The sequence below is a fragment of the Moschus berezovskii genome, chromosome 27, assembly GCF_049115385.1.
Source record: "Moschus berezovskii isolate FMDL1 chromosome 27, NW_MosBer_1.0, whole genome shotgun sequence".
NCBI lineage: Eukaryota > Metazoa > Chordata > Mammalia > Artiodactyla > Moschidae > Moschus > Moschus berezovskii.
Window position 1 is genome coordinate 21,961,442 of NC_142486.1, and position 24,959 is coordinate 21,986,400.

The following is a 24,959-nucleotide window of genomic DNA, read 5'->3' on the forward strand; positions in this document are numbered from 1 at the left end:
AGCCACAGCTATGAGAAGCCTGCAAATCACAACTAGAGGGAAAGCCCACTCAGCAATAAAGACCCAGCATGGCCATAAACAAATAAATAAAATTTTTTAAAAACATAAAAAACCAAGAATTGAGAGAAGCCAGGCAGAATTAAGACTTTAAGGGAAGAAAGGAGAGAAAGAGATGGAGTTGGGAGGGAAATGAGATAGTCCCCATGTGCCAATTTGCCCAAAACCTTAGTCTAGAAATTCAGTAACCCCCTGGCTACATCAGAATCATCTGAGTAGCTTTGAAGACACCATACCCAGGCCAAACCTCAGACCAATAACTTGAGAATCTCTGAGGGTAGAGCAGAGCCTGGGGAAGGGACATGACACTAGTAGAACCAGATCTGAGTTCTGCTTTATTTCCTCTCTATTCCAAGCACAGTCACCAGCCAAGCAGCTTCATCACCTGGAAGCTTGTTAGAAATGCAGAGTCTTGGGCCCCACCCAGACCTTAAATCTGCATTTATGATCCCAAAATAACCTCACGCACATTTAAATCTGAGGTGGCCACTGATTGAACTTTGATCTATTCAAGCTTGTCCTAGAGTTTTGTGTTGTTTCTCCCTACTTTAAACTCATCCTGGTGTTTCTGCTGTGGCTGCACCTAGATCTCAATTCACCCTTTCTTGCAAAGGGCAGACGACTGTTCTTCCCATTTCTCTGGCTAGTGAAACTGAGGCCAAGGGTGCGGGGCCTCACAGCACTTCTGCACCTTCTGAACACCAGCCTGGAAGCCCCTCAGGTGGCTGCATTTGATCATCTGGTGAAGGAGGACTTGGGCCACAGCAGCATCCAGCAGCTCCAGGTCATCGTAGAAACAAACCAGCAGCCCCAGCCTGCGTGAGAAGACAAGGGATGCTGGTAGAGGGCAGAGAGGAGCGGGTTACAACCAAGACTCCACTCCAGTTAGAACCAAGAGGTCACAATCACAGCTGCTGTCCCATGTTGAGCCCTTTAACCTGGATTATCTCATCACAACCCTGAAAGGTAAGTGCTCTCATTCACCCCGTTTCACAGAAGGGTAAACTGAGACTCAGATTAAGGCAAGTGGTGCCGGGCCTTAAATCTAGATCCATCCAACTATGCTGTGTCTCCTCCTGGGCATTAAGGAATACAAGGAAAGCACTCGTTATCCACACAGAGATAAGAGATTTGCCCACCCTGAGGGATTCTCTGAGGCAGAAGTTTATTTCCAGGATGGTTTACAACCAACACCCCTAGATGATGACGCTTCGAAAGAAAATAAAAAGACAGGAGTCAGAAAAATGTAGGAGCAGAGATGACATCTGAACCCTGGTCTAGCTGGAAGCACTGCATCTGTTGGTTAAGAACATAACTTCACCCCCAACTGGAATCTGAAGCTCAGCTCTGTGAGACATCTGACCTCCAGGAAGTTACTTCACTGTAAGCTACACAGTTGTGCAATGCACACTCTCCTATAACCGCGCCTCTCTAAGCTTTTAATGGGGAGGTTTCCTTTGCCCATCGTAGCATGTCATAATAAATATGATAAATGAAGGAATGAGGAGTCCTGTGGGAGTTAAATGAGAAGATGCATATCAGCTGATAAGCATACTTCCTGGTAGATGCTAAGCACTTATTCTGAAATGGATGTTCTTAGCATTAGTATGGAATCTACTTGATTTAGCATGGTTGGACCACCTAGTTGACCATGATCAAACACTGACACTCTCAGACATGTCCCCAGAAAAGCAACCAGCTCAGGGAAAGGATTTTAAAGATTGCAGCCAGGAAATTAAAAGACGCTTGCTCCTTGGAAGGAAAGTTATGACCAAACTTGATAGTATATTAAAAAGCAGAGACATTACTTTGCCAACCAAGGTCCGTCTAGTCAAGGCAATGGTTTTTCCCGTGGTCATGTATGGATGTGAGAGTTGGACTGTGAAGAAGGCTGACCGCCGAAGAATCGATGCTTTTGAACTGTGGTGTTGGAGAAGACTCTTGAGAGTCCCTTATACTGCAAGGAGATCCAACCAGTCCATTCTAGAGGAGAACAATCCTGGATGTTCATTGGAGGGACTGATGCTAAAGCTGAAACTGCAATACTTTGGCCACCTCATGCGACGAGTTGACTCACTGGAAAAGACTCTGATGCTGGGAAAGGTTGGCGGCGGGAGGAGAAGGGGACGATGGAGAATGAGATGGCTGGATGGCATCACCGACTCTGTGGACATGAGTTTGAGTGAACTCCGGGAGTTGGTGATGGACAGGGAGGCCTGGCGTGCTGTGATTCATGGGGTCGCGGAGAGTCGGACACGACTGAGCGACTGAACTGAACTGAACTGAACTGAAGGAGAAAAAAATACTCAGAGGAAGTGAAGACCAAATATTAATAACCATGTTAAGAATAACTAATATTTATTGAGCACTTTTTATGTGCAAATGTGCTTAACCCTTACAAGGGTCTTAATGAAATAGGCAGCTTATTAGCTCCCATTTCACAGATGGGGAAGTAGAGACACAGGGAGGTGCAGATCATACAACTTGTAAGTGGCAGAGCCAGGATCAAACCCAGGACTTCTGACTCCAGGCCCTATGTTCTTAATCACGAAACTATTTTTTGTGTAACTAAGATTGAAGGCTGGAGGAGAAGGGGACAACAGAGGATGAGATGGTTGGATGGCATCACCAACTCGATGGACGTGAGTTTGAGTAAACTCCAGAAGGCCTGGCGTGCTGCAGTCCATGGGATTGCAAAGAGTCAGACATGACTGAGCGACTGAACTGAACTGACTAGAAAAAATAGGGCCCATGCTATTGAGTGAAAATTACTAAGGACAGGGCAAGAGGGTGTAAGAGTTTTATACGAGAATATTCTCTGCAGGTGACTTTGGAAAATGTAAGGTCATGTGATGCTGTCAGAGGAAGATCTGTGACAGTAAGACCCTGGGAGATGGATAGGATGGGTGAATGGTGCCCAGCACCCCTCCCCACTGCACAATTACCCCCAACATTCAGACCCTTTCTGGGGTCACCAGGTACACAGCTCCTGGCCCTTCCTTGCTGGAAACGGTTTGGTTCCTGGGGATCGGGTTACAATCACTAAATTCTAGAGCCGACATCACGCCAGGGCTCCCTGCCTGAGGGTCTAGGAAACAACGGGTTCACAAATATGAGGCCCATGAGCTATTTCCAATACTCGACCTAACCAATTGTAAATGACTCATTTACAACGTGGAATGGAGGGGATACCAAGAATGTAAGTCCATTTCTGGGCTTGGAGCTGGAATCTTAGCACTTGATAAGATTGTATAAAATGGTAGCACACAGGAGATGCTTTAAAAGCATTTTGTCTTCTTCTCCATTTTATAACGTCTTTAAAGGGATCTCTTTGGGGAAACACCTCCCTCACATGCACAGAGATGTGGGACGATTCAAAGAGATGGATCAACCACCTCCCTCCCCGGCTCTTTTGATGCTCAGAGGAAGCTGATACTTAGAAGGGAAACTGCTCCAGGGGCCCAGCACCCACACCCCTTGCCTGTGGATGGTAGAGGTATTCCTCATGTCAAAGTTGGAGGAGCTGATCCTCTCCAGAAACGCCTGGGCCAGTTCAGGTGTGACGTCATAAACCGTGTCCAGCTGCTTGGTGGCGTTGTCATAGCTGATAAACAGCCCAATCTGGTGGAGGAGGACAGGAAGGTTAGTCGGGGGGCTGCAGGAGCCCTTGAAGCCCCGCCCCAGTGGTCTCTGCTGCGCCCCACCCCCAGACACCAGGAGATGCCCATTCCTGGTTTTCATTGGTTTCTTTTTTTTTCTGTAATAGTTTACTACAAGATATTGAATATAGTTCCCTGTGCTATACAGTAGGACCTTGTGGTTTATCTTTTTTATATAGAGAGGCATGGATCTGCTAATCCCAAACTCCTAATCGCTCGATCCCTCATCCCATTTCCTCTTTGGTAACTGTAAGTGACGTTGATTTCCTAATGGTCTGTAACTGCTGCTTCAGTTTCTTCTACAATCCAACTGTTATTTAGGAAAGTTTTTTTTTTTTTAATATATGAGCAGTGGAACTTTTTTCAAGCTAATATTTATTTCTAGGTTTGTTTTATTGAGGTCAGAGAATGTGGTCCACAAATTGTTTGCTTTGGGGAATCAGAATTTTTTTAATAGATAAATCAGTTTGTAAATGACCCACAGGTGATTTAAAAAAAAAGAATGTGTGTTCTCTCTGTAAGATCTAAAGTTGGATATATGTATAAAATATGTATGTAAATACATGTTTACATAACATTTAACACACATTTATTATGTAAATATATACATAATGCATTCAACTTTATTAAATATACTTTTCAGATTCTTTCTATTATTGTTCGCTTTTTGCCTGTGTGTCCAACTGAGGTCTCCTATATTCTGAGGCACTGTTATTCTTGGCTTAAAGATTTCACAAAGCTGTCTCTCCTTCATGGATTGTGTTCTCCATCCATGAGAAATTCCCTCTCTACATGTTTAGAAGATGAAGAAATGTTGTGAACAGCCCGTGGATCTCAAGAAGTCCCTGCGAGGGGCCCAGTTTCCTGAGAATTTAACCTCTATCAACTTTCTGAAATTCACTCAACTTTGAAAAAGTAAAATGGAGGTCTAATCCACTTTAAAACCGAGGGTTATAAAACTGAGAGACATCTGAAATATTCCCAGCCTGTCAGGTAAAAAGAGGAACCTAGGGACTTCCCTGGTGGTCCAGTAGCTAAGACTCCATGATCCCAATGCAGGGGGCTCAGGTTCAAAACCTGGTCAGGGAACTAGATCCACATGCCACAACAAAGGCTCCTACATAATGCAACTAAGACCTGGGACAGCAAAATAAGGAAATTGTTTGTTTTTTTTTAAGAAAGAGGAACCTAGTTCTGCCTCTGGTTTCATAATAACCAGACATGGTTGGGTCAGTCAGTCCTTGAACAGGCCAGTCATTTGATGCAAACACTTCTTTCACTGGCCAGGAGAAAGTTAGGGCACACAGGGTAAAAACTGCTGCCAAGTCCCAAACTCTTTATGAAAGCCTCCCTGTTGGCAGCATTCCTTGGAGGCTGTGTGCTAGAATCATGCCTCCCAAGGGATTTTAGTATCATCAGACCAACATTAGGAAAAGGAGAGTAATTCCTGAGCAGTGAGTTCAGTTCAGTTCAGTCGCTCAGTCGTGTCCGACTCTTTGCGACCCCATGAATCACAGCACTCCAGGCCTCCCTGTCCATCACCAACTCCCGGAGTTCACTCAAACTCATGTCCATAGAGTCGGTGATGCCATCCAGCCATCTCATCCTCTGTCGTCCCCTTCTCCTCCTGTCCCCAATCCCTCCCAGAATCAGGATCTTTTCCAATGAGTCAACTCATCGCATGAGGTGGCCAAAGTATTGGAGTTTCAGCTTTAGCATCAGTCCTTCCAATGAACACCCAGGATTGATCTCCTTTAGAATGGACTGGTTGGATCTCCTTGCAGTCCAAGGGACTCTCAAGAGTCTTCTCCAACACCACAGTTCAAAAGCATCAATTCTTCAGCAATCAGCTTTCTTTACAGTCCAACTCTCACATCCATACATGACCACTAGAAAAACCATAGCCTTGACTAGGCGGACCTTTGTTGGCAAAGTAATATCTCTTTTTTTTAATATGCTGTCTAGGTTGGTCATAACTTTCCTTCCAAGGAGTAAGCGTCTTTTAATTTCATGGCTGCAATCACCATCTGCAGTGATTTTGGAGCCCCAAAAAATAAAGTCTGACACCGTTTCCACTCTTTCCCCATCTATTTCCCATGAAGTGATGGGACCAGATGCCATGATCTTTGTTTTCTGAATGTTGTGCTTTAAGCCAACTTTTTCACTGTCCTCTTTCACTTTCATCAAGAGGCTTTTTAGTTCCTCTACACTTTCTGCCATAAGGGTGGTGTCATCTGCATATCTGAGGTTATTGATATTTCTCCCGGCAATCCTGATTCCAGGTTGTACTTCCTCCAGCACAGTGTTTCTCGTGATGTACTCTGCATGTAAGTTAAAATAAACAGGGTGACAATAGACAGCTTGATGTACTCCTTTTCCTATTTGGAACCATTCTGTTTTTCCATGTCCAGCTCTAACTGTTGCTTCCTGACCTGAATATAGGTTTCTCAAGAGGCAGGTCAGGTGGTCTGGTATTCCCATCTCTTTCAGAATTTTCCAGTTTATTGTGATCCACACAGTCAAAGGCTTTGGCATAGTTAATGAAGCAGAAATAGATGTTTTTCTGGAACTCTCTTGCTTTTTCGATGATCCAGCAAATGTTGGCAATTTGATCTCTGGTTCCTCTGCCTTTTCTAAAACCAGCTTGAACATCTAGGAGTTCACGGTTCATGTATTGCTGAAGCCTGGCTTGGAGAATTTTGAGCATGACTTTACTAGCGTGTGAGATGAATGCAACTGTGTGGTAGTTTGAGCATTCTTTTGCATTGCCTTTCTTTGGGATTGGAATGAAAACACCTTTTCCAGTCCTGTGGCCACTGCTGGGTTTTCCAAATTTGCTGGCATATTGAGTTCAGCACTTTCACAGCATCATCTTTCAGGATTTGAAATAACTCAACTGGAATTCCATCACCTCCACTAGCTTTGTTCATAGTGATGCTTTCTAAGGCCTACTTGACTTCACATTCCAGGATGTCTGGCTCTAGGTGAGTGATCACACCATCGTGATTATCTGGGTCATGAAGATCTTTTTTGTACAGTTCTTCTGTGTATTCTTGCCACCTCTTAGTATCTTCTGCTTCTGTTAGGTTCATACCATTTCTGTCCTTTATTGAGCCCATCTTGGCATGACATGTTCCCTTGGTGTCTCTAATTTTCTTGAAGAGATCTCTAGTCTTTCCCATTCTGTTGTTTTCCTCTTTCTTTGCGTTGATCGCTGAGGAAGGCTTTCTTATCTCCTTGCTATTCTTTGGAACTCTGTATTCAGATGCTTATATCTTTCCTTTTCTCCTTTGCTTTTCACTTCTCTTCTTTTCACAGCTATTTGTAAGGCCTCCTCAGACAGCCAGTTTGCTTTTTTGCATTTCTTTTCCATGGGGATGGTCTTGATTCCTGTCTCCTGTACAATGTCACAAACCTCCGTCCATAGTTCATCAGGCACTCTATCAGATCTAGTCCCTTTAATCTATTTCTCAGTGAGTTAAACACCATGAATATATACACTTCTCCACTGTAAACTTTAAAGTCCAATCATCGCTCATGCTGAAGTAGCTATCAATAGAAGCAGCAATTAATCCATGTTGGTTTTTATTTCAGTTTGTGCTTCCAATGACGGTAAACTCTACAGCTACGATCCTTGGCATTTCTTGAGTTCAAAACTACCCTTAAATGACCTTTGGTTCATAGCCAACTTTCTCTTTAGATTATGTTGTTGACATCAGAACTGTCTTCAGTTCAGTTCAGTTCAGTTCAGTTGCTCAGTCGTGTCCGACTCTCCGCGACCCCATGAATTACAGCACGCCAGGCCTCCCTGTCCATCACCGACTCCCGGAGTTCACTCAAACTCATGTCCACAGAGTCGGTGATGCCATCCAGCCATCTCATTCTCTGTCGTCCCCTTCTTCTCCCGCCGCCAACCTTTCCCAGCATCAGAGTCTTTTCCAGTGAGTCAACTCATCGCATGAGGTGGCCAAAGTATTGCAGTTTCAGCTTTAGCATCAGTCCTTCCAATGAACACCCAGGATTGATCTCCTTTAGAATGGACTGGTTGGATCTCCTTGCTGTCCACAATTCTTTTTGTTTTCTTAGCTCTTCTACACTAGAACACAATCCAGCAACTGACTGCTTGAGGCCTTATTCAAGGAGCTTTCCTTAGATGCTCAGGTTAAATTGAGCTAAGGTGAGTTTTCAGTTTCCAGGATACCTCGGCTGGCTGGCTAAACATGAGAGGTTTAGAACACACCTTGTGTGCATACTAAGTCGATTCAGTCATGTCCAACTCTTTGCGATTTAATGGACTGTAGCCCGCCAGGCTCCTCTGTTCATGGGATTCTCCAGGCAAGAATACTGAAATGGGTTGCATTGCCCTCCCCTCTAGGGGATCTTCCCAACCCAGGGATCGAACCCGCGTCTCTTAGGTCTCCTGCATTGGCAGGCAGGTTCTTTACCACCACCTAGGAAGTCCAGAACACACCTTACTTCAGATGTACTGGTGATGGAGACATGTAAATGTACTTTTCAAACTTACTTCTATGGGACTAATTCTCATAATTTCTTCAAAGGATAGGTGAACCATGTATCTGCCCAAAATCCATAAGTTTTCCGCACTGACCCATGAAACAGAGGCATCTGCAAAAAAGACAAAACATAGATTAAAAAGTAAATAAATAAAAGCCTGTGCGCTGGTAAATGATAATCAAAAATATCTTTGATATCAGGACCTCTTTTTGCATCCATTAATTCATTCAACAGCCATTTTTTGAGAGCCTTCTGCTTATGAGATGCTACACTATCCATAGGCAATGACGGATGTCCACCACTTTGCTACTCATAGGGCGGCTCCTTGGACCAGCAGTCTCAGCATCATGGGAACCAGTCAGAAATGCAGATTATTTTTTAATACTAAGACCACAAAATATAGTTTCATTTTTAGCTTAGTTACTAACTTGAAATAGATTTGATTCTTTTATTACTGCCAGTAACAATCCCTATCTTCCTTATGGATTATCACTGCGTACATGAGCCAACCAAACCATTTGCCCTTTCTTGTATGCACCCCTAATGGTCTCCAAATCTTTCTTCTCTTGGAACTTTCCCAACAGCTAGAATGCCTTTCCCCTAACCCTTCTGCTTCCAAACCCAACCTGAAAAACTGAGCTCAAATATTTCCTCTTCCCTGAAGCCTTCTCTCATCCCCTCAGCCGGAAGTATAATTTCTCTCTTCTCTGAATTCGCAGAGAACTTTATCACTCTGTTCAGACATTTGAAATTCCCCATCAGCGAATGTCAGTGGGATTTTAAGAACAATCATGGCCAGGATCCAAATTCAAATTTCAGCAAACTGGGACATCTCTGGTGGTCCAGTGGTTTAGAATTCACTGTTCAATGCAAAGGGCAAGGGTTCAATCGCTGGTTGGGGAACTAAGGCCCCTCAGGCTGTGAAAAAGTAAAAGTGAAAGTGTTAGCGATTCAGTTGTGTCTGACTCTTTGGGACCCCATGGACTGCAGCCCACCAGGCTCCTCTGTCCCTGGAATTCTCCAGGCAAGAACACTGGAGTAGGTAGCCATTCTCTTCTCCAAGAGATCTTTCCAACTGTAGCGTGTGGCCAAAAAAAAAAAATTTTTTTTTAAGTTTCAGTGAACTAGAATTGGCTGCCATTGCCCCTAATCCTCCACCTCCAGAAAAAGATTTACACAGAACAACACTGCGTTGGCAGCATTTGGGGAAAATGAAAAAAGCAGGTGAGCATTTTCAGGGTGCAGTGAGTCAGCCACCAAAAGCTATTGCAAGAAGCCATGGACAACAGCTGATGCCCAAAGGAGATGGTGAGGTCAGTTGATCTGTGGACCACATCACAAGAAAAAAAGGGTGCCTCCCCCAACCCAGGAATCATAGCTGATGGTGTGAGCAAAGATAAACATCCCCTAGATGGGAACTCTGAACACTTGATTTGGTTATTAGAAGAAAACGTGGCCCCGAAGGCTAGATGATTCTGGGGGGAAACCACTAAATTCGCCAAGAACTAAGCTGAGATGTCCATTTTTAATTAATTATTAAGCATGAACTATATTTCTGCAGATCAATGATCCCCAAACTCGGGATATTTTTGACACCCAAAGTGTTTCCAGTTATCTCAAGAACTTCATGAAAAAAAAGTTTAAAGTCCAAATAGAATTCATCTTAATTCACTTTAGTTTATTAATGAAATATGCCACATAGGGATTTTAGGAGAGTCTGTCCCTAATTACCTTCTGGCAACAAGGACTTAAGTCTAGAGTCTAGAACTGTGGTGCTGGAGAAGACTCTTGAGAGTCCCATGGACAACAAGGAGATCAAACCAGTCAATCTTAAAAGAAATCAACCCTGAATATTCACTGGAAGGACTGATGCTGAAGCTGAAACTCCAATACTATGGCCACCTGATGTGAAAAGCCAACTCATTGGAAAAGACCCTGATGCTGGGATATGAGGGCAGGAGGAGAAGGAGTCGACAAAGGATAAGGTCATTGGATGGCATCATCAACTCATGGACATGAATTTGAGCAAACTCCAAGAGATAATGAAGGACAGGGAAGCCTGGCATGCTGCACACCATGGGGTTGCAAAGAGTTGAACACAACCGAACAACAAGAATCTAGTGGGTGAGTTGAGTGAATTTCCCAGGTTACATAGTGTGAGATTCAGTTTCCCAGATGTCACAATTATGCACCAGGCAGAGGGAATTCTGCTGCGCATGGAAGACATTTATTATTTCACTGTTTAATGCTTTTTTATACACAAATCTCAGAGATGAATTCCAGGAAAAGGACTGGCTGGCACTATCTCCACTTTCACCCACTGGCTCTCTCTGTCTCCCCCACACACACAGGCTCACTTCCACCTCAGGGCCTTTTATCTGCTGCTTCCCCTGCCTGGAATACTTTTCCTCCAGAGCCTTACACATCTGGTTCCATTTCTCATTTTGGTTTCAAACCAAATGTCGCCTGCCCAGAGAGTTCTTCTCTGACTCCTTAATCTGGGGGTCAGAAACTACAGCCTGTGGGCCAAACTCACCCAGCATGTCTTTTTGCACAGACTTCAGCTTGGTTTTTACATTTTTTTAATGGTTGAGGAAAAATCAAAAGAAGAATATTTTGTGACACTTGAAAATTACATGAAATTCACATGTCAGTGTCTGTAAATAAGGCTTTCTTGGGCTACAGATACACCTACTTATTTGCTGTCTAAGGCTACTTTTCTGTTACACCCACAAAGCCTAAAACATTTACTCTGGCCCTTTACAGAAAACCGTGGCCAAGCCCTGTTCTAGTCTAAAGCAGTAACCCTCTCCATGGCACTGACCAATTTTATTTTCTGCAGAGCTGTTACTCATATCTATATTTTCTCTCTCTCCCTCTCTTCTTTTTATTTACTTGCTTAAAAGTTTTCTCCACCTACTCACCCACAATAAAACTATCGCTCCGTAAGAGCAAAGACTTGTCTTCTGTTCCTCTGTACCTCCAGTGGCTGACACATAGTAGGCTTTTTTTAATAAATGTGATTAAAAAAAAAAAAATTTGGCCACACCCCATGGCATGTGCAATCTTAGTTCCCCGACCAAGAAATGAACCCATGCCTCCCGCACTGGAAGATGGAGTCCCAACCACCGGACCGCCAGGTAAGTCCAGTGGGCTCTTTTTAGGTGTTGAAAGAGTATATTCTGTTTACATTACTAACATTAAAGATTCAACAAGTTGACATTACCTGTGAAATTATTGCATTACTAATCTGTATCTCTATTCTTTTCTTTCTTCTCTTTTTTCAATTGTAGTAAAATACATATAACATAAAATTTACTGTCTTAATCACACTTTTAAATACATAGTTCAGTGGCATTGAGTACATTCAACCAGCACCACCATCCATTTTCAGAACTTTTTCATCTTGCAAAACTGAAACTCTGTACCCATTAAACAGCAACTCTGGGAATTCCCTGGTGGTCCAGTGGCTAGGACTCAGCATTTTCACTGCCATGGGCCTGGGGTTCAATCCCTGGTCCGGGAACTAAGATCCTACAAGCCACTCAACATAGCCAATAAACAAAATGAAATAAATAAAATAGTAACTCTCCATACTCTCCATTCCTTTCTCTCCCAACCCCTGGCAACCACCACTCTACTTTCCATCTCTATGAATTTGACTATTCTAGGAAATAGTAGGTTTTTAATAAACATCTGTCAATACACCCATGGCTGATTCATGTTAATGTATGGCAAAAACCACTGAAATATTGTAATTAGCCTCCAATTAAAATTAATTAATTAATTTACCAAAAAAATAAACATCTGTCAAATAAATAAATCCTGGCCTATTTCTGCTTTGGTTGCCAGGAAGATTAGTGCTGAATTTCTGGGCTTTACTGTCTAGATTTTCTTTAAAAGAACTATATTGTCCCATTTTGATACAGATTTTTAACACAGATTTTTGAACTTGTAAACTTGTTATTATTTCCTAAGAAACTAGGACACACCTTTGATTCTAAGATACAGATGATTCTTACTTCAGAGACTTCAACATGTGAAAAATGCATTGATGAAATGGGGTATGTGTGTTTTCCCACAAGCCACATCCCATCCTTTTTGGAAGCTGAGGGAGGTAAAAGTCTTAAGTGACAATGAAATCAAATCCCTATTTATAGAGATGAAGCACCACCATGTTTAAGGATGGACTCCGCCTAAAATGTGTTCCCACCTCAAGGCCTGGGCTCACCAGTCACATTGGAGGATGTCTTCAGAACCCCAGTCATCCAGCAGTAGAGAGCCCTCTGGGCGTGGGCTGAGGTCTGGTCATAGAGATCTTTGAACAACGCAGACCTAAACGATGCAAACATGGCTATCAATTAAGGGACAAACAGATGCAGGCCTGCAGGCAGGGTCCAAACAGCAAATGCACACAGAGCTGTCATTAAAAGCCTTTCCCACTCCCCTTGCTATTTTCCCACTTTTCCTCTTTCTATCACATTTAAATATCTGCCAAAGACTGATCTCCACTTCCCAACCACCTGGTCATTTTTTTTTTAATAACAGTTTCATTAAGCTGTAATTTGTGTACCATACAATTTGTCCATTTAAAGTACACAACTCAATGATTTTCAGTATATTCATGGACTTTTACAATCATCGCTACAATCCATTTTAGAACCCATTTAGTGCCTCAAAAAGGAACCCTGTACTCTTATCTATCACCTCTGAACCTCTAGTCACCCCATCTCTTAGAAACCACTAATCTACTTTCTGTCTCTATAGATTTTCCTCTTCTGGATATTTCAGATAAATGCAATCATACAATATGTCACATTTGTATCTGGCCTCTTTCACATGGCATGATGTTTTCAAGGTTCATGAATGTTGGGACATGTATCAGTACTTTGTTTTATGGTCAAATTCTATTCTGTTGTACAAATATACCAAATTTTCTTTATCTGCTCATCAGTTGGGCTATTTCCACCTTTTGCCTATTATGAAATAATGCTGCTATAATTATTCACATACAAGTATTTGTGTAAAATGCTTCATTTTCTTTGGATGTAGACCTAGAAGTAGAATTTCTGGGTTAAACGACAACTCTATACTTAGTCTTTTGAGGAGCTGCCAGACTACTTTCCAAAGTGGTGACACCATTTTACTTTCTCACCAACAGTGTCTGAAGGTTCTGATTTCTCCACCTCCTGGTCAACACTTGTTAGTATCTGACATTTCAATTACAGACATCCTGTAGGTATAAAGTGTCTTGGTCACTTTTTAAGTCACGGTCATCTGGTCTCCCCACTGCCACGCTACTCCTTGTGGCCCATATCCCAAATGACTTTCTTGTCACCACACCCAGCAGTTCCATTTGGTCCAATATGAGTTGACTTTTCAGCATTTGGCACTGATCACCCCTCTGGTTCATCCCGGCAAAACAGTTGAGTCTCTTCATCCCAGAAGACTTCCCTCAATTCCACCCACCACCACTGAAAATCAATTCACCAAATGACCAACTCGCCAACCTTTCCTAAGCTTAAAGTTTGTCCCTGCCACTCTCCCAGGCATTTCATATGTGAAGAGGCAAACGTTCCCTTAAATCCATCTTAGGATCTTCTCTCCATATCTTTCTTTTCCTCTTTTTCTCCTCGCCCTTCCTCCTCCTTCTTGTTTTTCTGCCTCTTTCTCCTCTTATTCTGGTTTTTCTTCCTCTTCCTCTTCTTTCTCTCTTTCTCTTTCAGCTGTTGTTTTGTTTTCATGACAGCAGAGGAGGTGAAAGGGACAGGAGACAGCTATACTCAGTAATCCTGAAAAAATGGTAGACATCATTGAAGGGAAAGCTTGCCCATTTGTAACAATGCTCTATCATGACCTAGGGTCAAGTTATTCAACCCCACTGTGCCTCAGTTTTCTCATTTGCAAAATGGGAATGGGGTTAACGACACCATCCTCACAAGCAGAAAGGTAGAGTAAAAAGAAGGCAAAACTGAGGTTCAGGAGAACTGGCTTGAGTTCAGATTAAGGCAAGCCCTATGGGGTCACTTCAGGTATACCATCCCATTGTTGGGCCTCAGTTTCTTCATCTGTGAAAGAAGAGGTTGGATTAAACGATGCTCATCGGGAAACAGGAAATGGCATATTCTAGACTCCCCAGTGATGATGAGAACCCGGAGTCATGCAGTGTTATACCTGTATAGTTCTGTTGTCTTTCTCTCTGTAGGTTCCAAAATCTTTTCCTGGGCTCTTATTCAGGGTTTCTATAAAGTTTCTGTGTTGGACATCTGAGTTTTGACTGTCAAGTATCCACCCCCTCTCTTGTCATAACAGCACCTCTTGGGAAAATGACATTTCTCCCACATCCATGTGGTTTGGGTGGAACTGTGACCCACACGCAAGCCATTCATCTTACCAGATCCCATTGGCCACAGTTATTGGCTCAAGAATGGGCACATGACCTAGTCTGGACCAATGAGAATCAGGTCTAGGACTCTGCTTGGAACTGCTGGGAAAGTGCTCTGTGGACCAGACACTCTGAGGAGGGGCCTGGAACTGCCCATGTCCCTTGTGGAGAGAGCTTGCCTGGGAGCAAGGCCAACCCAGAGGAGGGCAGAGCTGAGAGATAAAAACAACAGAGATGTTGCTGATGGTGTAATTTGAGCTCCTGGATCCAACCGCGTTCCGTCAAACCTGCTGCCTCTCAAGGAGAAAGTCTCAATTCAGTGCTAGTGAGTCTTCAAAACACACTCAGCTCCTTTTTCACCTGAGAACAGGTCCCAAGCTCAGAGTAATACATCTAGCTAGGATTTAACGACGCTTTTTAAATTGCTGTTGTATTTATTTTTATGATTCCTTACATGACAGCGACTAAACAAAAACAAAAACAATGACACTGGTTTCCCATTTACAGTAACTACACCATATTTACTTTTTAAAAATTTATTTACTTAATTTTATTCAAGTATAGTTGATTTAAAATGTTACCTTCGTTTCAAACGTACAGAAAAGTGATTCCGTTATACATACATATATCTGTTTTTTTCAGATTCATTCCCCTCATAGATTGCTACCAAATTTGAATCTAGTTCTCTGTGCTATACAGTACGTCCTTGTTGGTTATCTCTTTTACATACAGTAGCATGTATCATTTTTAATATAGATATTTTAAGCAAAGAGAATGAATCACTATTTTTTAAATACACGAAATAAATAATAATACAGGCAATACACAAATATGGCAAAAATTATGAGGATGATACCAGAATGACTAACATGTGGAAGACTCTGTTTTAATCAAGCCATCACTAAAACTGACCTCGAAAATTAGCCTGTCCTTATCTGCCTTCTCCCCTCCCTCACGTGTTATCTCCTTGGCCTCAGGAAAGACTCTGAGGGGCAGCGAGTGGAGTCAGCGGGTTGGGGGGAGGACACTCACAGGTTCTTGAAGGCGTCTTCACGCAGGTCAAGCGGGAGCCTCTCCGTGATGTCCGGCTGGAGAAAGCGGCCTGAGGACCCCCTCAGCATCCTGCCCAGGATCTCCACACACTCCAGGGGGTTCAGCACCTGGAAACACCTCTCCAGCGTGAGAAGAAACAGGCTGCGGTTCACACCCGGGCTCTGCAAGGCTTGTTTCCGAATCTCTCCCAAGTCAATAACGATGTTGTCCAACTCCTAAAGGAGTGACAGAAGTCAGGGTTGCCTCTCAATCTGGAAACACTGGGAGGGACCCCGCTCAGCAGCAGAGGTGAAATTCAGGACCATTATTAAACACTATGCTGCTATGTCAAATATTCTAGACTTTTCTGTCACCTACAGAATACCTTGTCCTTCTTCAGATACATCGTGACTGTCACACCTCAGGCCCTTGCTCTAGCTGGAATCCCCACCTCCTTGTCTCAGCGAATTCCAGCTGATTCTTTCAGGTCAAGGTCAGTCATCATTGAATCAGTAAAGTCTTCTCTGATGTCCTACTCTGGTCAAATCAAACCCTCCCTCCACTCTGGGCTTCCAAGAGCATCCTGAACCAAACTCCGTGATTAGAGATGCTTACAAACTTATCTTTCCTCCAAGCCAGTGGATCTCAACCCTGGCTGTACATAAGAACAGCTAGGGAGGTGATCCCCAGCACCACCATAGAGTCTGCTTTAACTGGGCTCTGGTGGAGCCCTGGCGTCTCATTTCAGTGTACAGATGAGGCTGAGCGAGGAAAGTGCTGAGGCCCATGTCATGTGCCTTGTGGGATTCCTGGTATGCAGAAGATGTTGAGAAATAGCCTGTTAGGATGAATGAATGAATCCTTTGGACCACAGACCCCAGGAACGCTGACAGAGTTTAGGCAAAATTTGACAGTTCATGACTCTGTCCTTCACCCAACACGCCTTCCAAAAATAACAACCACAATTTACTGAGTATGGACTACACACCAGGCACTGTGCCCAGCATGGAGCAACCATGCATACTCTCCTGTTATTCTCACAACAGTCCTATAGCTTGAGACCCACAGGTCTGAGGGTCAGATATTCCTAGGTTCAAATCCCAGGCCCTCGGACTTATATGTGTGTGTCCTTGAGTAAGTCACTCATCTTTTTAAAGTCTCGGTTTCTTCCTCTTGAATGAAGATAAAATCAGTGCCTACCTCCTAGATTTATAAAAACTGAATGAGATTTAATGAATGGAGATTGCTTGGTACCTAGTGAACGCTCAACAAGCATTATACACTATAATTAACTCACTATCACAGGTGATGAGAAGCAAAAGCGAGACTAGACAACCTGCCCAAACCCGCACAAAGCTGGGATCTGAAACAAGGGTACTGAATCCAAACCCACTCATCTAACCACATCTACAAGTTTCCTAACTTCCGTCATTGCCAACTGGGGCCAAACAGTGAGACGGTTAAGAGTGTAACTTGGGGGTTCTGAGGCAGGGGTCTGTGGATAGTATTAGGGCATCTGAACACAGGGGTGGGGATGGAGGGAATTGCATCCTCCCTTTCACAGCTCTGGAACTGACCCCCACCATCTCCTTCAAGGATGAACATAGGCAGCGAGCCAGCAATGTGGCTTTGGACCAGCAGGAAGCTTTGATGTGTCATCACTAAAAATCACAAACACTTTCATAACTCACTACCGTTGTTGCAAATGACTTGAAATCTCGCTTACACTCAACATTTCCTCAAAATTACAGAAGCTATTAGACCAACCACTAAACCTTACTATTGAAAGTGTTCAAGAATTACTGACCCCCAACTTCATCTTACATATTTTGATAAATGTCTTTCAATAGAATCAACTTCCTTTATCATCCTTTGTATTTCATTGTATAGGTGTTAACACCTTATTCTGAGAAGGAGCCTGCAGGCCCTACCACGGGCTCACAGCTAAGAGTCAGGAACCCAGGTTCTTACCTCAGATTTGCCAATTTCAAGCCGTGTAACCAGAAATTACTTACTCAACCTCTCCAAGCCTGTTTCCTCATCTGAATATTGAAAGGGTAAGATTCTAGTTATCCTTATTTCAGAAGGCCCTGGCTTGTTAAACCTTTAGAAGAGTGTTGGCGAATATGGCCCACAGGCCCAATTCAGCCCACCAACTGTTCCTGTAAATAAGGGTTTATAGGCACACATCCAGACCCATTCATTTACCTGTCATCTGCTTTGACACTACAACCACAGAATTTAGTAGTTGTGACAGAGGCTGTATGGCCTGCAAAGCCTGAAATATTTCTTATCAAGCCCTCTACAGAAACAGCTCACTGATCATTCCCTCAGGATAATACCTGACACATGGTAAACCCTCAACAAACATTAATCCAGACCATTTTCATAGGCCACCATCCTCGTTTTCGTCGTATCTTTCATCACCTTTACAATTATTTAGTTCATTTTTCACTTTAAACTGACTCTTCTTAAAACTTAAATTCATTTCAAAAGGAAAAATTACATTTCCATCAAACTCACAGTTTTGATGTGTATTTTAATAACCGACATTGAATTATTTTATAATTATTAAAATGTTTAAATGCTTCAGTTCCCTTTGGAAAATGCTGGTCCACTTTCAACTGTCTCTGTAAAACTCTAAACCTTCCCTTTCTGATTCCTGGTGATTCTCTGGGTCTCAGAGGCCTTGCTTTGCTCTTACATAGCCAACGTTATTTTGTGAAAATTACCTGTTTCTGTTTTTTGTCTCCTCTGGACCATAAGCTCCTTGAGGGCAGAGACAGTCTTTCATCTCAGAATCCAGTGTCTGCTGAGTAATCATTCATGTGTATTTATGAAGCCAAACTATTGGGACTCTTCAGTACCCCTCATTTCTTTGCGTGTGTGTGTGTTGTGTAGCCCTTTGTGAGCAACTAAAATAGAAAGTATCTGTTATACAACATGGGTAGTAACTGAATATAACTGGAGATTTTTATATTCTAATACAGATCATTTATAAATGCAATATCTGTATTAAAAAGCTTCCTCCTTTTTGTGTATAATTTGCAAATTTATTCTGAAAGCAGAGCATATGTGCACAAGTCTGCAAAGAGTGAAAATTTAGGATATGGTAAATGCTTCACAAGTTACTTTCAAAAAACTGACTGCCACAACTGTGCCTTTACAATACTTTTTTTTTTTTGATCAAAATATTTTTATACCAGCCTTCCTCAGACTGCTTTTAACTACAAAGCATTTTTTTACAGAGTTGAAATTGAGTAAGGACTACATCTACTAGAAAAGAAGAAAGTTCTGTTAGTTTGAGGTTTCAGAATCCCCCTAAACCAGGACGGGTATCTTGGTAAGGCTTAGGCCAGGACCCTGGACAGAGTGTGAGTGTGTGCAGGTGGCATTCCTGAGGGCTCAGAGCTGCAGTGAGCTGGGAGTGCTCCAGCTGCACACCCCACTTAACTGTCTTGCCAGTTTCTACACTGGCTGCTCTGGGCACCCCTCATTTATTAGTACTTATAAAGTGTTAGTTGCTCAGTCATGTCCAACTCTTTATGATCCCCATGGACTGTAGCCCACCAGGCTCCTCTGTCCACAGGCTTCTCCAGACAAGAATACTGGATTGGGTTGCCTTTCCCTTCTCGAAGGGATCTACCCAACCCAGGAATCGAACCCAGCTCTCCTACATGGCAGGTAGATTCTTTACCATCTGAGTTACCATAAGTATATGAATTATAAGGCACTTCATTTGAACTCTGGAGAAAGTAAGACAGAAAATCTAAGTCCCAAGGAGTTTTCAGGGGGGAAATGAAGAAAGGCCAGAATGAGGCTTAATTCCATTCAACTTGACAAGCACCAAGTTGAATGCCCTGGACTTCCCCTACTCCCAGGATGCCAGGAAAGCCTCACCAGGTGGTCCTTCTTGTCTTCTAAGAGACATTTCATGGCGGTGTGGAACTGCTGAGTGTCTGTTCCCCGCAGGTCCTCCAGCAGCTTCTGGGGCTGGTACAAACGCTGCTCCAGGTGGGTTTCCATGGCTGCCTGGATATGGAATGCTGGGCGAGTCAGTGGGGACAGGACAGGAGCACACAGTCGGCACCCAGCCAAGTCACCTAATTCCCTGCAGAGACTGCAAGCTGGCAGCCTGCACACATTTGGCTGAGTTGGCACCAAAATTTTTAATGAGCTGCCAACATTTAAAATTCAAGGAATTCCTCACAAAAATCCACAAAGATGTGGCAACGCTGGACACATATCCCCTTCCCTGTAATAATCAACAGGCCACAGGGCAGTCACTCACTGTAATTACTCTTCCTGCTCACCACTCTCCAGGTAGCTGATTATCCCATAGCTGCCTGGTCCCTGCAGGCAACTGAGGTTTCAAGTCCAGAGCAGTTGACCTCTACCCAGATATTTTACTATGCCCGGATGGTCACTGCTCAAACCCTCTGCCATGCTCCAAACCCTCTGCCATGCTCCAAGCCCTCTGCACAGGGGGAACATTCAGGCAGCATGAACTGGCTGTGGCATCCCCTCTAGGCTAAAGAGCAGAGGCCAGCAGTTTCTCCTAGAGGAGATTTCCTCTGCTATCTGGGGAGCTATTTTCTAAATCCTCCTTAAATAAAAATGCTCTAGAAAGCCAGCAAAGCATCACAGACAAAAGGTAAGCTCCAGAACCGGACAACCCATGTGCAAATCCCCACCTTGCCACTTACTCATTGTGTAGCCTCATGCAAGTTCCTTAACTAGGATTGCTAGATAAAATACAGGATGCCCGGCTACATTTAAATTAAAGATAAACAACGAATAATTTTTAGCGTAAGTATACCCCAAATATTGCATGGGACGTACTTATACTAAAAATGTATTTGTTATTAATCTGCAAGTCAAATTTAACTGAGATTCCTGGGTTTTGACAAATGGGCAACAGTATCTCCAGGTCTCAGTTTTCTCAGCTGAAAAGTAGGGACAAGAGTCAAACTTACTACTTAAGTAAGGATTAATCCTGTGTCACGAGGAGTAAATGAGTACGTAAAGTGTTCTCAATCAGTGCCAGCCATTATCCTCTGTCCTGAATGAGTTGAAGAATTGTTTACTCAATGTCTCTCCCTCTAGAATGAAAGGCCCACATGGGTGGTGAGGTGACTGACTGTTCTGAGTCTCCAGTGTCTACAACTGTGCCTGGCAGAGACTAGAGGCTGGATGAGTAGGTACTGAACGAATGAATATACAAACAGGAAGAGAGGGAGTACGGCTCAAATCAGGTTAAAACATACACATTTCATGAGGAGCCCTCCTGCCAGAGAGAAAGGGGCAAGCATCACTTCTTTATAGATTACACAGACTGATGAACAAGACGAAGAAAGCAGATGCCATGAGGCCACCAGCCACCTCCATCTAGTGGCTGTAAGTGGTTAACAACCAGCAATCTCAGCGGAGTTCTCACATGAACGTTCATCTTCACCATAAAGTAAGTAAAAGTTGAAACAACAAAGATATATGTTGGAACTTCATTCATAAGTGATATGACCTCTTTGCTGAATCAGGTAACAGTCTTTGAATTCTAAAAGAACGTTCTTTCAGTTTTCTGTGTTCTTCCCAGTGTGTTGGTAAAGGCACAGCATTGCACCCTGTCTACTAATTACGCTAATGAGGTACAGGCTAGCCAGCTCACTGCAGTTCCTACCATGCCCCATTGTTCCCTAATGTAAATATCCATTGCCATCTATTTACACCCTTGCACTACTGTTTTTCTTATGTATTTCTTATGTATTTCTTATTTTCGAATTTAAAAGGAAGAAAAATATTTCCTGGACCTGCGATTGAGAGACTGATAATTATACCCAAAGATCCACTCTCTTGTAATTCCTTTTAAAAACAGAAGCCCACAAGTTTTATCCGGGTACATGGCCTCTCATCTTACTCCTCTGCAGTAAGATGTGACTGTGGACTGTGAGCCAATGAAATGTGAGCAGGAGGAAGTATGCAACTTGCAGGTCATCCTTAAAGAGAGGCTGTTGACCCTTCACTTCCTCTTTCCCATGGCGCCCTCTCTGGGTTGGAGAATGAATATGTTATATCAACCACACAAGCAACAACTCCCTAGATGATGACAAAGCAACAAGACAGAAGGAACCTGGGCCCCCCGATGGCCTTTTACCATAGAGTTGCCTCTCCTCTCTGGACGTCCCACCTGGCCCTGGACTATTACATATAATAGAAATAAGCTAAATTGTTTGAGCTGCTGTAATTTGAGGGGGCTGAGAGACAGAAGTTCAGCCTATACCCTAATACACCATGTCTCCATCAAAAGTAGAAAAACGAAAGACAAAAGAGCTTATAGCATGTTTCAAAAAAAACTGGACAGAACATGTTTCTTTGTGGATGTAAAGACTAGCTCTCCACCAGTTCTCCAACTCACCTGGCTCCTGAGTTTGCAATCTCTGCACACTGAGAGGGGAACACAGGGGTGGGTCTCAGATACACACCTGCAGGCTGGGGATGGTGAAGGCAACGTGCCGTGAATTCAGATAGGCCAGGACTCTTTGGGACAGGTCTGCCGTCCACACATGGGAGCTTCAGTCGAAGACAGACAGAGAAGGTCATGATGACAGGTTCCGCTAGGATAGGTAGTCCCCCTGCTAGGTGAGAGCTCAGGGGATCGAAGTTCAGAGAGGACAGTGGGAGTGGGCCAGGATGTTAGGAACTCTGTGCTCAGAGGAAGGCGATGTGTTGCCCTGGCACAGTGTTGGGGAGTTTCCAATATTAGGAACACACCCAAACACCAGTCTCTCAAAGACAATAATCAGTTTCAGAGCTGTGTGCTATATTCTAAATCCTGTAACAATCCACCCAGATTAACAATCCAAACAGATGGATTTGGACAGGTGTCCCTTCTCCAGGGGATCTTCCCAACCCAAGGATGGAAACCAGCTCTGTCTCACAGCAGGCGGATTCTTTACCAGCTGAGCCACCAGGGAAGCCACCTGACTATATTAAATTTACAAAACAAATGCTGCATATACCATGAGAGGCTGGACTGTGGGCTCAAAACCTGGATTTGAATCCTGGCTCTACCACTCAACTGCATGGACTTAGGCAATTTAATAAGCTTTCCTGTGCCCCAGTTTCCCTTTCTATGTAATATAGCTAACTGTGAGAATTAAATTTGTCCATACATGTAAAGTGCTAAAACATCGCCAAACACACAGAAAACGCACACTTTCATTCATAACAGCCAAAAATTGAAAACAACTCAGATGTCCAACAACAGGTGAAATGTTCAACAGATGGTAATACCCATTCGATGGAATGCCACTCACTCAGAAAACGGGAATGAGTGGGACTTTTGCTTCCAGTTGTTATGGAGTAGCTGGCAGTGGATAAATTCTGCCTTAAACAATTAGAAGGCCTTTTATAATCACATTCTCATTATAGATAGATAGGTGCTGCTAGACAGATGGATAGTTAGAGACAGATAAAAAATTTTAGCCTGCATGAATATATTCAATACTGTCAACTGGAGTTACCTTAGGGAGAAGTGTGTTTATGGAGTTCTTTCACTTTAATATAATTGAGTGCTCCTGTCATGGGGACCCAAGTCTCCCATCTGTCCTTCATAGTACTTGTTATATTAGAATTATCTGTTAATATTTACCTTGCCACAACACTACGTAGTGCCCTGCTCCACAGGGTGGTACCTAACTGTACATAAAGGGGCAGTGAGGGACTTTCCTGGTGGTCTAGTGGTTAAGACTCCCATCGCAGGTGGCACCAGTTCGATTCCTAGTCAGGGAACTAAGATCCCATGTGCCACATGGTGTGGCCAAATAAAATAAAATGATAGAGCATTCTAAAAAAATTAAGTGACAGTGAGCCCTGGGGCCAGGCTGCTAGATATACACCCCAGCTCTACCACTTTCCAGCTGCATGACCTTAAATCACCTCCTTGGGCCTCAGTTTCATTATTCTATCCAATGAGATAACAAAAGGACCTACCTGGGTGCGAAGAGGCTGAGGTTTGTGAGGGTTATATGTGTATTCTATGCATAAAGCACTTAGAATAGTACCTGCTACAATGTAAGCACTCAGTAAATGTTAGCTCTTGTGTTACAGCAGAGGGGGCCAAAACTGTATGGAACAAATGTATCTATTCTAAAACACTTGTGCATTGGATCAACTTTGGATAAACTGGATAAACGAGTATATAGTACTTTCTATAGTTAAGAGACTTCCATTAAGAAAATCTATTCCATCCCTCCCCCTTCCCTTTAGGACAAGTTACCTCTGAAACTGTATGAGATCCAGCAATGCTACAATGGAAATAAAATGAAAAGACAACTTAAAAAGGAATCATTCCAGAGAGATCACAGGCACCTCCTGTTTGAAATTCTTAGACGCCACAAGCGGGGACAGTGGGAACGTTACCATTCAGGTAGCTTCCATCTATTATTTCTTCCTAAAAGGCAAAGAGATCACATCAAGTATAACACCCACGAGTTGGCGGTTTCAGCAGAGAGGATGTTGTTTAGAAGAAAATGGAATACTCACCGCCATCTTTTGCAACAACGGGTGCAAATCTGCAACAAAGCCATTGAATGTAAAAATAGAATTGAATGGGATGACCTTCAAAAATACAGATGTGTTAAGAAAAGAGCCCCAGAAAAGGTTACTCATGAAGGAAATTTTCAGTGAATTTTTATTATACTTGTGCCAGTGTGAGGAAATCTTGGTTTGAGAAACTCTTTTAGAATAACCCTGAAAATTCTACATATACAGGCACATACAGGGCACAGAGGCACGCACATATCCCAGAACACTCTATAGCACCACATACCTGAACTGACCTAACCCCACTCCATTCCCTGAGATGTGTGGAAACTGTGACAGATGACTCCTCCCTCGGGACTTACCCTGCTGGGAGTCTGAAACGCTATAACTTGCCACTCCATGACTCAGGAAAAGGAACAGCCAAAGAGAGCATCTCTGAGGTTCCTGAGACATTCTCCTGCAATGAATTCAAGCACAGACACGATTCAGGGTTGTATATTTTAAACATATTTAAGAATAATCAGAAGACAAAGGAAAAACAGATAGACCCAGAATCCCTTAAAGATTTTTTTTTTTATTCCATCCACCTTGCTCCATCTAAACTTCTTTGCTGGTGTAAAACACAATCATCTCTCCTCAGTTATAATGGCCTGTTTATATTCTTACAACCACCTCTCATCCCCCTCAATTGAACAAAGAGGAGTGGTTAAAAGCATGGACTCTGTTATAGCGGACAAGGGACTTACATCTAGAAAATAAAAAGAACTCTT

General features: G+C 43.1%; 1 protein-coding gene across 1 annotated transcript in view; it reads right to left on the minus strand.

Annotated features, from left to right (window-relative positions):
• OTOA (otoancorin) overlaps positions 1 to 24,735 on the minus strand; it is a 69,858-nt gene extending 45,123 nt beyond the window's left edge. Inside the window, exons 1-11 of the mRNA XM_088832941.1 lie at positions 24,552 to 24,735; positions 24,190 to 24,218; positions 24,067 to 24,097; positions 23,924 to 23,951; positions 22,128 to 22,215; positions 19,549 to 19,680; positions 15,649 to 15,884; positions 12,463 to 12,566; positions 8,242 to 8,342; positions 3,539 to 3,678; positions 749 to 872 (exon numbers count right to left, since the gene is read on the minus strand). Coding sequence (XP_088689067.1) covers positions 749 to 872; positions 3,539 to 3,678; positions 8,242 to 8,342; positions 12,463 to 12,566; positions 15,649 to 15,884; positions 19,549 to 19,680; positions 22,128 to 22,215; positions 23,924 to 23,951; positions 24,067 to 24,097; positions 24,190 to 24,218; positions 24,552 to 24,642 — 1,104 coding nt within the window. The 5' untranslated portion in view covers positions 24,643 to 24,735. The remainder of the gene's footprint in view (positions 1 to 748; positions 873 to 3,538; positions 3,679 to 8,241; positions 8,343 to 12,462; positions 12,567 to 15,648; positions 15,885 to 19,548; positions 19,681 to 22,127; positions 22,216 to 23,923; positions 23,952 to 24,066; positions 24,098 to 24,189; positions 24,219 to 24,551) is intronic.
• Between the last annotated feature and the right edge of the window lie 224 nt (positions 24,736 to 24,959).